We start from the raw sequence: 10,633 nt of genomic DNA, 5'->3' as shown, positions 1-10,633 counted from the left end.
ATAATAAGTGTAGTGCTCACCTCAATAAGTGCAATGAGTCCTTAATAATTGTTGTATACCTTAATAAATGCATTGGCTCTGCATTAAGTACAACGGTTCTACATGTTTTATAAAAAAATAAAAAATAATAATATCCTCCTCCCTCATTTTCATACGTTTGCCTTAGCTCTCAGCCCCTCTTTTTGTTGGGTAATATGGTTGAAAATTCCCAAAAATAATAATAATCCTACGGAAAGATTAATATTATATGGGAAAACAGAAAATTGGGAAGGAAAAAGAGGAGTGTTTGGGTAAAGTTTTAGCACGAGTTCAAACACGAAGTTCTTTTCCTTAAAACATTATTGTGCTAGGAGCGTTGTAGCCAGGGCCGGATTTTAGATTTTTGTGGCCCTGTTCTTGGTAAATAACTGAGGCCCTCCAAAATCATGATTTTTAAAACTAACATATACGAGTTTCGAACCTTTGACCCTCTAAGTTAAAAGACAATAAATACATATTTCAACCATCTCTTCATAAAACCTTTTAAGATTAATTGTAAACTTTTAATTTTTATTTCTAAACTAGCTAGGTAAATATTAAATATTGGGCCTCTAAAATTTGGGGCCCCTCTAAAATTGGGGGCCCTGTGCGGTAGCCCAGCTTGCACAGCCTAAAATCCGGCCCTGAGGTTTCCCAGGATAAAACGTGCTACGATTCCTTGTTGAAGGGATGTTGGAGTGATAGCCTTTTTTATGTCCTCTAGTTGGATTTTGATTTGCAAACCACCCCCCCCCCCCCCCCCCCCCCGCGAGAGAGCCTCTATGCTATACAATTCTACAAGCTTGAAAAGAGCTCATGTATATAAGGGGGGCAAATCTTGTTTCCAAACCAATGTGGGACAAAGTCCTACATTTTTCCTTCATTTCCCAACTTAAATGGGTCTACTTTGAGAATCAATATCTCATTCACCCATTATCCATTTTGAGCGTACAATATATCAATCTCTTCGTCTTACTACGAAGAATCCGAATCCACTTTGACCCGACCCAAATCGGACGTGGACCCCACTGATAATTGTACCACAAAATAGCCACTTAATATGTCATTTTAAGCTAATTTTTCCAACACTTTTCACCGTGAGCTTAGTCGGGCACCCAATTGCATGCATTTTTTCTCGCCATTGGGTTCTCTCTTGTCGTGATGATATCACCTTAACTTTATCTTGGGGTGGCGGTAAGGTGAACTAGATTTTGCATCCTTACCACCAAGTAGGTTGGTGTTGCTGCTACCTATTAAATAGCCTAGACACTTGTATGGAGGTTGGCCGTTGGGGCTAGAGCTCCAACCCCTTACTGCCCTCCATTGCGGTTGTTGTTGAGTTGGCCACAGAGATAAGTGAGTTTGTCGACTAACATCGTCATGAACATTACTAGAACCATGAGAGTTGTCAGATTGTGTTATTGTTATCAATCTGTTGAGAAATATGAATACATGTGGATAACTTGCTTGAGAGTTGATCGCATGCTCTCAATGAAGTAGTTACGTGTAAGTAAACGGACAAGTAGTATTGATATAACTCGCGTTAGGTTAAAGTTATATAAGATAACCAATGTTATATTTATTTGGTAATATATGATTCTCATATTTGGTTCAAGTTATGCAATTTTTATAGGGAATGTCACATAACTTCTACATTGAGTTTTAGCTATTGGAAGAGAATGTGAGATACCTTTCAATTTGTCTTATTTACGTACATTAGTTTTAAACCAAATACAGAGTCTGACATTGTTTAAGGTAATCTAACATTTCGTGAACCAAACGCATCCTTAGTACTCTGAATTAAATTCTTTGTGTATATATGAAGATTATGATTCTTTGAGTCGCAAACAGTTGGGCTTAGAATTAATCCGAAGAAGGTGAGAGCATTAAAAAAACAAGAATACATAGTGCTTAGCATTTTTCCCTAAATAAACTACGTATTTGTTGAGATATATTTTGGAATCCGCCGAATTAAGAGTTGAGTCACGGTTTCAGCCCGCCTCTTCTACCGGCTTTCGCCATCTCTTTCTCATCGCTGATAATGGCGGCTGCTTCTTCCATCTTCAGATCGCCCTTCCTTTCCCCTTACCCCCAACTCCACCATCAACATTCATTCAAGTCCCAGTCCCCCACCCATCACTTTACTCCCATCAAAGCCACTACCACTTCCGACGACCCAGCCCCCGCCGCGCTTCCTCAAACTCAAAAGACCAAAAACCACCGACGCAACGCCGACGAGAATATTCGCGACGAGGCGCGGCGCCTCACCTCCTCCCACAACTTCTCTGCCCGCTACGTCCCCTTCGGCGCCGACCCCAGCTCCGATGAGTGGTACTCCCTCGACGAGATCGTTTATCGCAGCCGCTCCGGTGGCCTCCTCGACGTCCAGCACGACATGGACGCTCTCAAGAAGTTCGACGGCCAGTACTGGCGCGCGCTCTTCGACTCCCGCGTCGGGAAGACCACGTGGCCTTACGGCTCCGGCGTCTGGTCCAAGAAGGAGTGGGTGTTGCCGGAGATCGCAAGCGATGATATCGTCAGCGCTTTTGAAGGGAACTCTAATCTCTTCTGGGCTGAGCGTTTCGGCAAACAGTTTATGGGCATGAATGACCTGTGGGTCAAACACTGCGGGATTAGCCACACGGGTAGCTTCAAAGATCTGGGGATGACTGTTTTGGTGAGCCAGGTGAACAGGCTCCGGAAAATGCACAAACCGGTGGTGGGCGTGGGCTGTGCTTCAACTGGGGACACATCCGCCGCTTTATCAGCTTATTGTGCTTCTGCCGGGATACCCTCCATTGTGTTTCTTCCTGCAAATAGGATATCCCTGGCGCAGTTAGTCCAGCCCATAGCTAATGGCGCTTTCGTATTGAGTATAGACACTGATTTCGATGGGTGTATGCAATTGATTCGCGAAGTCACTGCTGAATTGCCCATTTACTTGGCCAATTCGCTTAATAGCTTGAGGATAGAAGGTCAAAAGACTGCTGCAATTGAGATATTGCAGCAATTTGATTGGGAAGTTCCAGACTGGGTGATTGTGCCTGGTGGGAATTTGGGTAATATATATGCATTTTACAAAGGGTTTCACATGTGCAGAGAGTTAGGGCTGGTTGATAGGATTCCTAGGCTTGTTTGTGCTCAAGCTGCCAATGCCAATCCTCTTTACTTGCATTATAAATCTGGGTGGAAAGAATTCAAACCCGTGAAGGCGAATACCACTTTTGCATCTGCAATTCAGATTGGGGACCCGGTTTCTATTGACAGAGCGGTTTTCGCTTTGAAGAATTCGAATGGGATTGTTGAGGAGGCGACAGAGGAGGAGTTGATGGATGCGATGGCTCAAGCAGACTCAACGGGGATGTTTATATGCCCTCACACTGGTGTGGCATTGACTGCACTGATCAAGCTTAGGAATAGCGGGGTTATCAAGCCCACTGATAGGACTGTGGTGGTTAGTACAGCTCATGGGCTCAAGTTTACACAATCGAAGATTGATTATCATTCACATGAGATAAAGGACATGGCTTGTGGGTATGCAAATCCACCTGTGCAGGTCAAGGCAGATTTTGGTTCTGTCATGGATGTTCTCAAGAGGTATTTACTAAGCAAAAACTCCAAGAAATAGGTGTTTTGATTTAATGTACTGGTTTTTTGGTTGTTGTTTACTTGCCATATGTAGAACTGTACTACTCAAATCTATCCTTTTTGGGCTATTTAAGATTAATTGATTATTCTTCATTCCTAGGTTCACTTCATGAAATGAAATTGATTTGATTTGTTAGGGAAGTATAGCTTTGAATAAGAAATTATGTTTGAAATCATGAATCATATCTTCTATCATATTTTTAAAACCAATCATCAAAATATTATACCCATTGAGGGGAAAATGAATCTCATGCTGAATTGAGATAAGTTAAGCAAGGTCCCCCCAAGTTTATGTTTTTTGCTTAGCCAGTTGAAACACAAAAATTGTGTTTTTAAGTTTGTATATATTTGTCCGTTGTCTCTCTATTGAGACAAGTGATACAACAAATTCTTCTAAATCATTCTTAACATAGACTACCGAGCATCTCAACACACACTGCTCCAAAATGCATGTAGAGCATGGTATTGCTGATTTGCAGGGGTGGGTGGGTAACAGGAAATAAACAGGCAAGGAATTGTCAAAATCCACTAGGCTAATGATAACTTTTTTTTTTTTTTTTTTTGGGTTCATTTTGATGTTTTTGTAGTAATATATACAGCGAGCAGGGTTACAATATGGGTGATTCAACTAAATTATTAATAACAGAAGAAATAAATGAAACTGTGATAATAATTCAGTTCCATCTCTTGGAGTTCTTGAGTTTTTTGGACTTCTGTTTGGCTGCTTGAAAGGCCTGCTGTTTCTGCTTTTTCCGAGCCTCCCTCTCAGCCTGCATCATCATCATGTCAAATCAAGATTTTTGTGTGTTAATGGGGGGGCAGGGGGGTAGTATTGTAGTATGTATGTATAATGTATGTATGTATAACCTACATACCTTTGACATTTTGGCCTTGGCTTTAGCTTTGGGGGACTTCTCCTCCAGCTCTGCCTCTCTCTCTAATTCTTTTTCCCTAGCCTCCAGGTTTTTCTCTAAATAATACTGTCAATATTCAAATAAATGCACCATTACAGACAGACAAAAAATGTGTTATCCTCAACACAACATTTTACAAAGTGGACTATGATATGATAGATATTGCCTCACATATATCCAGACTAGACTAGACTAGACTAGAGACGAGAAATCCATTATAATTAACACTTACTAACAATAGTACTAGGCAAGAGAACTTACTTCATAATCCCCAGCATAGTCCTGTAAAGTACCATCTTTTACTTCCAACACTCTGTTAACAATTTGCTTGATGAAGTATCGATCATGCGACACAGTAATCACAGTGCCCTCATACTCTGTTATTGCCTCCTGCATATATATTATGCATTTGCAAAACAAGAATGATCATCATCTATCTATTACTCAATACATTTTTAGGGAAAGAGAATAAAACCCATATGATATATCCATCATGTTGATGATAATAATGGTAAAACAGAGAAACAAGGAAGAGGAATAGGAAAGCATACATACCTCAAGCATCTCTTTTGATGGTATATCTAAATGATTGGTTGGCTCATCTAGTACTAGTAAAGTTGAAGGTGTCACCATGAATTTGCAAAACGCAAGTCGTGCCTACCCAAAACAAAACAAATCATTATCTTAAAACCATCATATCATAATCTTGCTAACAATATGGGTAATAAGATGTTGGGCCAAAAAAAATAAAATTTATTTTGTTATACATACACATTACACATGCACATAGCATTAGATTTTTTTCATTGTATATACACAGAAACTGCAATAAAATTTGAATAGAATGCCACTGACAAAATACTTTTAAAACAATATGAAAAAGATAAGTAATTTAAATATGTACAAGTTAATAAACGTCAAAATCTGCAAGGAGGGAGGGCTTAAAACCAACATGTGCATGCCAGAATCACAAAAACATCTTTACCTTCTCGCCTCCACTCAAAAATGAAACCTTCCTATCAAGCATGTCAGCTTTAAAGTTACAACGTCCAAGAAGTCCTTTTATATCGTCTAGTCTCCAGTCCTCAGCAGCTTCAGCTACAGTTTCAATTACTGTCTTATCCAAATCAAGTGCTTCAGCCTAATCAACAATACCATCTTTCTCACCACTACGTTCAAATCATGTACCAAAATAAACCAACAACATCAACATGCCAAACTATACACTCACCTGGTTCTGTTCAAAGTAGTTTGGTAACACATTATGATCCCCCAGCAAAATTTCACCTCTGCTTGGCCTCTCTAAACCCATAATCAGCTTAAGTAAAGTACTCTTTCCACATCCATTTGGACCGATAATGGCAATTTTTTCTCCTCTTTCTATACTTAAGTTTGCATTCTTGAAAAGGACCTGAAATATAGTACATGCACACTCGTAATTATGCTAACTCAAGAAAGATATTATCACATTACAACATCATGTGATAAACAGGAAAAGTGGAACCGGGTGGCATCTAATTCAATATTAACAAATACGCCAGTAACCTTATCCTCATAGGCAAAGTCCAGATTTTTAATTGTCACAACTTCTCTTCCACTTCTTCCACGCTCAGGGAACCTTATCTTCATTTGTTTCCGAATAAAAGGCTTATCAACTTGTTCCTCTTCCTGAAGTTTTTCCAGCTTCTGTTTACCAAACAATATAATGTTAAAAAATCGATATTTACAAGAAATACATTGATCATCTTAGACTGAGAGTTCGGTAAATATCCATTAAAAATCAGGTTACTAATCATTCTTGAAAAAGTTAACTATCATGTGCGAAAGGTAGACAGATGGAAATACCTTTTCAGCAGTAGATGCACGACCTGAATTTGCCCCTGCACTCAACCTGCTTATCAAATCTTTTGTGTGTTCTATTTCCTTCTGTTGTTTTTCCCAGGCTGCAAACTGAGCTTCAACCCATGCTGCCCTTTCAATAATATAATTGGAATAGTTTCCTTCGTATGTCCGCGAAACACCCCTATCAGTTTCCACAATTTTTGTACACAACTGATCAAGGAATGCCCGGTCATGCGATATGATAACCATTGGAACATCTTGCTCACTAAGATAACCCTCAAGCCACTCAATTGTGTCAAGGTCAAGATGATTTGTGGGTTCATCCAAAAGTAATAAATCTGGGTCCTGTAAACAACTAATCATGTTATTGCAACAGGATATCTGATATCATCACTGTAAATGTTATATAAGCCAGCAATGAAACTAAAATAGCGACTCAGTTACAGGATAGTGATTTGGTATGCAATTCGAGAAATCAAAATAGAAATTACCTACCCCTTAAAAATATTAGGGGTCAAAATAGTTAAGTTGCCCAAATTCACCATATCAACCAAGATAAGTGATACATCTACAGCCATCATTAAGTAAATCTCTTCAATAGCTACTGGCCTACTGGGATATGGCCATATGGGAAGTATCATTTCTTCAAAGTAAATCATAGTAATGCATATATATACAGCACAAGATTAACTTTTCTAAGACCCAAACATTTACACATCTTTTACAAATGTAATATACATACACATTAAACCAAGATAAGTATCCACATAATTGTATATGAATAAAGAAAACAACATATGGGCAACTCCAACCAAGTTGGTCAGGCTGTGTGCATCGGTAACCACAAGGTTTTCAAGTTCGACTCCCAGTGGGAGTCGCCTTCTTGATTTGAGCCGATAAGCTATGGACAACAGGCAACCTAGACTGGTTTAACAGGTTTACCCATGCAGACTCGGGTAATCACAAGGTTTCAAGTTCGACTCCCAGAGGGAGAGGCCTATTAGCCTTCTTAATTTGAGCCAATCAGCTATGAGCAACGGGCAACCTAGGCTGGTTTAACATGGCTGCAGGTTGCCTAGTCACCCAAAAAGAAACAAGAAAACAGCATATACCTGTAGCAAAATCTTGCCAAGTGACATCCTCATCTGCCACCCACTACTGAAAGATGCTACGAGTCTATCAGCATCCTCAGGGGCGAATCCTAGCTCAGGCATCATCTTATTAATCTTCACATCTACTTCATCCAAGTCTACTGCCTGTGCCCTCCTCTGCAGCAAATCAAACTCATCCAAAAGCCTTCCCATCAGCTCCAAGTCATCCACGGATTTCTCTATTGCCTTCTGGACCTTCTCCAGGCGTGAGGCCACCTCCATTTCCTCCTTAAAGGCGCTCAAGAACTCTTCCTTTACCGTTCTCGAAGCCTCCACCTCGAATTCTTGGTTCAGGAGCGCAATTTTCATATTGGGTTTGGCCTTGATCACGTTTCCCGAATCGGGTTCTTCCAAACCCGCGATAATCCTCAACTGGGTCGTTTTCCCCGCCCCGTTTACACCCACCAGCCCGACTTTCTCGCCCTTCTTAACCTCCCAACTCACATCTTTCAACAGCGTAACCCCCTTGTAGCCTTTGCTGATGTTCTCCAGCTTAATCCCAGACGAAATGCCAGTGGACGATTGCTTGTTCCAGCGCCGGCCATCGGCTTCATCGCCGGCGGCGGTGCTCGAGAAGAGACTCTCTATGTCCTCTTTGGCCTCAGTCTCCACTGTTTCCACCGCAACAGCCCGCAGTTTGGATGAAACTCTGAAGCTTTTTCTTGCAGGGCAATTGAAGAAGGTAGCGGCGGTGAGTTTAAGCGCGGAAGTGGAAGAGATAGGGCGGAAGCGAGGGCAGAGCGGCGCCGCCTTGTGGGCGGAGCCGGTAAGGAAAGTGGAGCGGAGGTCCATTCTTAATCTTGAGAAGAAAAAAAAGAGTAAATTAAGGGTTCCGAGAGGCGCGAAGAGAGGAAAAAGAAACTCTTCACAGCGCCTCCATTAACGAGCACAAGGCAAGCGGGTTGAAGAAGAAAACAGTGTGTAATTGATTACCATATTGAAATTTGACATTTCTTCTATTAATATTTTTGTGGCTAAAATGAACTCCAACGGGGGATACCAGATAAACTGTTCTTGTGGTACGTATATGCTCTCAAGGAATAGGAAAATGATCCCCTCGTGTCATTTTGTGACACCAATAATCCAAGCTAGATACAAGACAAATGTCAAAATGTAGGGTGGGGTTCCAACTTCATGACAACAATCTGATAATGAGTTTCATCAATTTGATTTGGGGTTAGAATTGAGCTATTTATGCCTAAAAGGGTATAATTTAGTATAGTCGTATGGAGCGAAATTAGGCAAACTCAAGTTACTTCCTAATGGACCTTGAGCGGATCCATGTGATTAAAGAAATAAAGCTAGGAATACTGCCCCATAAAAATGAATATATATATATATATATATATATATATATATATATATATATATATATATATATATATATAAAGCACTTGTGGAATTGTTGAGGATTTGGTGCTATGCGATTTTGTGAAAGTCATATGGGAACAATCTAGTCTTCCAATTTTCAATATTGTGACAAATACTTTTCATGTTTGGTTTTCTGATCTCCTAAATATTCTAGACTCTAATGAAATATTATATGCAACAATAATCTTATACCATATTTGGAGAGCACGGAATGGAGCAGTGTGGGATGCCGCCTTGCTACGGCCGACGAGACTATTAGCGATGGCCACGGCGACCATGCAAGCATGGCGCAATGCACGGCCACTAGCCGCTCCCATGACGCAGCCACAACATCCGGAACCTACTGGGGGACCACCGCTGCCGCACAGCCTCATGCCCACCGTGCCCCCCATCACGGCGGCAATGTTACCCAGGACATGCCGCGTGGATGCCGGCTATCTTCACGACTCAGGTATGGCAACGGTAGGGGCGGTTCTACTCGATGCGAATGGAGGATATGTGGCAGCATTCAGTGTCCCTCTTCCAGTTTGTTTCTCACCACTCATGGCCGAGGCGTTTGCGAGCAAAGAAGCATTATCATGGCTCAAGGACCGGGGCGAAGCAGCAGTACATCTTTACACAGATTGCCTATCATTGCAACGATATCTCGTCTCGCCCCCATCTACAGTTCGTTCATATGTTGGTTATGCTATTGATAGCTGTAAGTCTATTGCAACTTCGTTTGATTTTGTTCTTTTAGTTTTATCCCTAGATCAGACAATTATTTAGCTCATGCGTTAGCATCCGCTGCATTCCAGCAGCCTACTATTATGTATTGGGATCTGTCCCCACCTGACATTATTGTAGTATATTTCTAATGAAAAGCACCATGAAAATTTCAATATATATATATATATATATATATATATATATATATATATATATATATATATATATATAAAAGCATTTGTGTAAAGAGTAATTTACTATTATAATATAAAAGCTATTTGCTTCTTTTTTAAAAAAAAAAAATATTTAATTAAAATTATTAAAATAAAATTAAAAAAATTAATTTTTAAGCTGGTAACCGCGACACAAGCAACTAATATATAAAAAGGTCACTTTCGATTTAATTGCTTAATTTTGTATATTGTTTAGTGACTTAATTGCATTTTTTTTTGAGTTCAATAATACAATTATAATTTCGTGTGTAATCAGTAGCCTATTTGACCTTTATTCCTAAAGAAATAAAAGAGAAAGTTTGAGAATGGACAAAACAAAGCACCACAATATTTCTCTAAACTCGTCCTCATTTTCCTCCAACTCTTCTCCCTTGCTTTTTTTCATCAAAAGTTGCACATCTCTTCTTCCTCTAGAGGCAAACAAATTTCGAACGCTCTTGTTTTTCGGCGAAAGTTGTTCAGGTGAGGAATTCTCAAAAAAGCAAAAAGTTTACTACCGAGACATCTTCCTTATTTTTCTCACACCTTCTCAAGAGGCAAACAACTCCCGAATTATTAATTTGTTTGCAGGCGACGGCGAAAAAATTTATAGCCAAAATTTGTTGGTCGAGACATCTCATTTTGTTTGAAGTTCACATACATACACGAGAGATGAGAGGAAATACGAAATATGTGGTTGTACAAAATACAAAGAAATACGAAAGTCTCTTTACCGTTTTCTACTCTACTTGTAGAACTAGGGCCTGGG

At 40.0% G+C, this 10,633-nt stretch overlaps 2 protein-coding genes across 2 annotated transcripts; one reads left to right on the top strand and one right to left on the bottom strand.

Annotated features, from left to right (window-relative positions):
* The first annotated feature begins 1,962 nt into the window (after window positions 1–1,962).
* On the top strand, window positions 1,963–3,771 carry LOC109191416 (threonine synthase, chloroplastic). Its single transcript, XM_019342066.1, has one exon. The coding sequence runs from the start codon at window positions 2,060–2,062 to the stop codon at window positions 3,644–3,646; it is 1,587 nt and encodes a 528-aa protein (XP_019197611.1). The 5' UTR covers window positions 1,963–2,059; the 3' UTR covers window positions 3,647–3,771.
* A 456-nt stretch (window positions 3,772–4,227) lies between these two features.
* On the bottom strand, window positions 4,228–8,539 carry LOC109191415 (ABC transporter F family member 5-like). The gene is made up of 9 exons (XM_019342065.1): window positions 7,535–8,539; window positions 6,426–6,767; window positions 6,126–6,266; window positions 5,812–5,991; window positions 5,566–5,721; window positions 5,136–5,237; window positions 4,842–4,970; window positions 4,542–4,646; window positions 4,228–4,436 (listed from the first exon to the last, which is right to left on the bottom strand). The coding sequence occupies exons 1-9, from the start codon at window positions 8,363–8,365 to the stop codon at window positions 4,341–4,343; spliced, it is 2,082 nt and encodes a 693-aa protein (XP_019197610.1). The 5' UTR covers window positions 8,366–8,539; the 3' UTR covers window positions 4,228–4,340.
* Window positions 8,540–10,633: the final 2,094 nt, after the last annotated feature.

Source organism: Ipomoea nil, unplaced genomic scaffold (genome assembly GCF_001879475.1).
Source record: "Ipomoea nil cultivar Tokyo-kokei standard unplaced genomic scaffold, Asagao_1.1 scaffold1622, whole genome shotgun sequence".
Classification (NCBI taxonomy): Eukaryota; Viridiplantae; Streptophyta; class Magnoliopsida; order Solanales; family Convolvulaceae; genus Ipomoea; species Ipomoea nil.
The sequence above is the reverse complement of the archived record's forward strand: the minus strand, read 5'-3'. Positions and strand labels throughout refer to the sequence as shown.

Excerpts from the sequence above, each read along its gene's own strand:
- LOC109191415 (XM_019342065.1), bottom strand. The coding sequence starts at position 8,365 with ATGGACCTCCGCTCCACTTTCCTTACCGGCTCCGCCCACAAGGCGGCG. Across the intron at positions 5,992-6,125 it reads ACTTTGCCTATGAGGATAAG|GTCCTTTTCAAGAATGCAAA; the intron begins GTTACTGGCGTA and ends ACTATATTTCAG. Across the intron at positions 5,238-5,565 it reads TTTTGAGTGGAGGCGAGAAG|GCACGACTTGCGTTTTGCAA; the intron begins GTAAAGATGTTT and ends TGTTTTGGGTAG.
- LOC109191416 (XM_019342066.1), top strand. The coding sequence starts at position 2,060 with ATGGCGGCTGCTTCTTCCATCTTCAGATCGCCCTTCCTTTCCCCTTAC.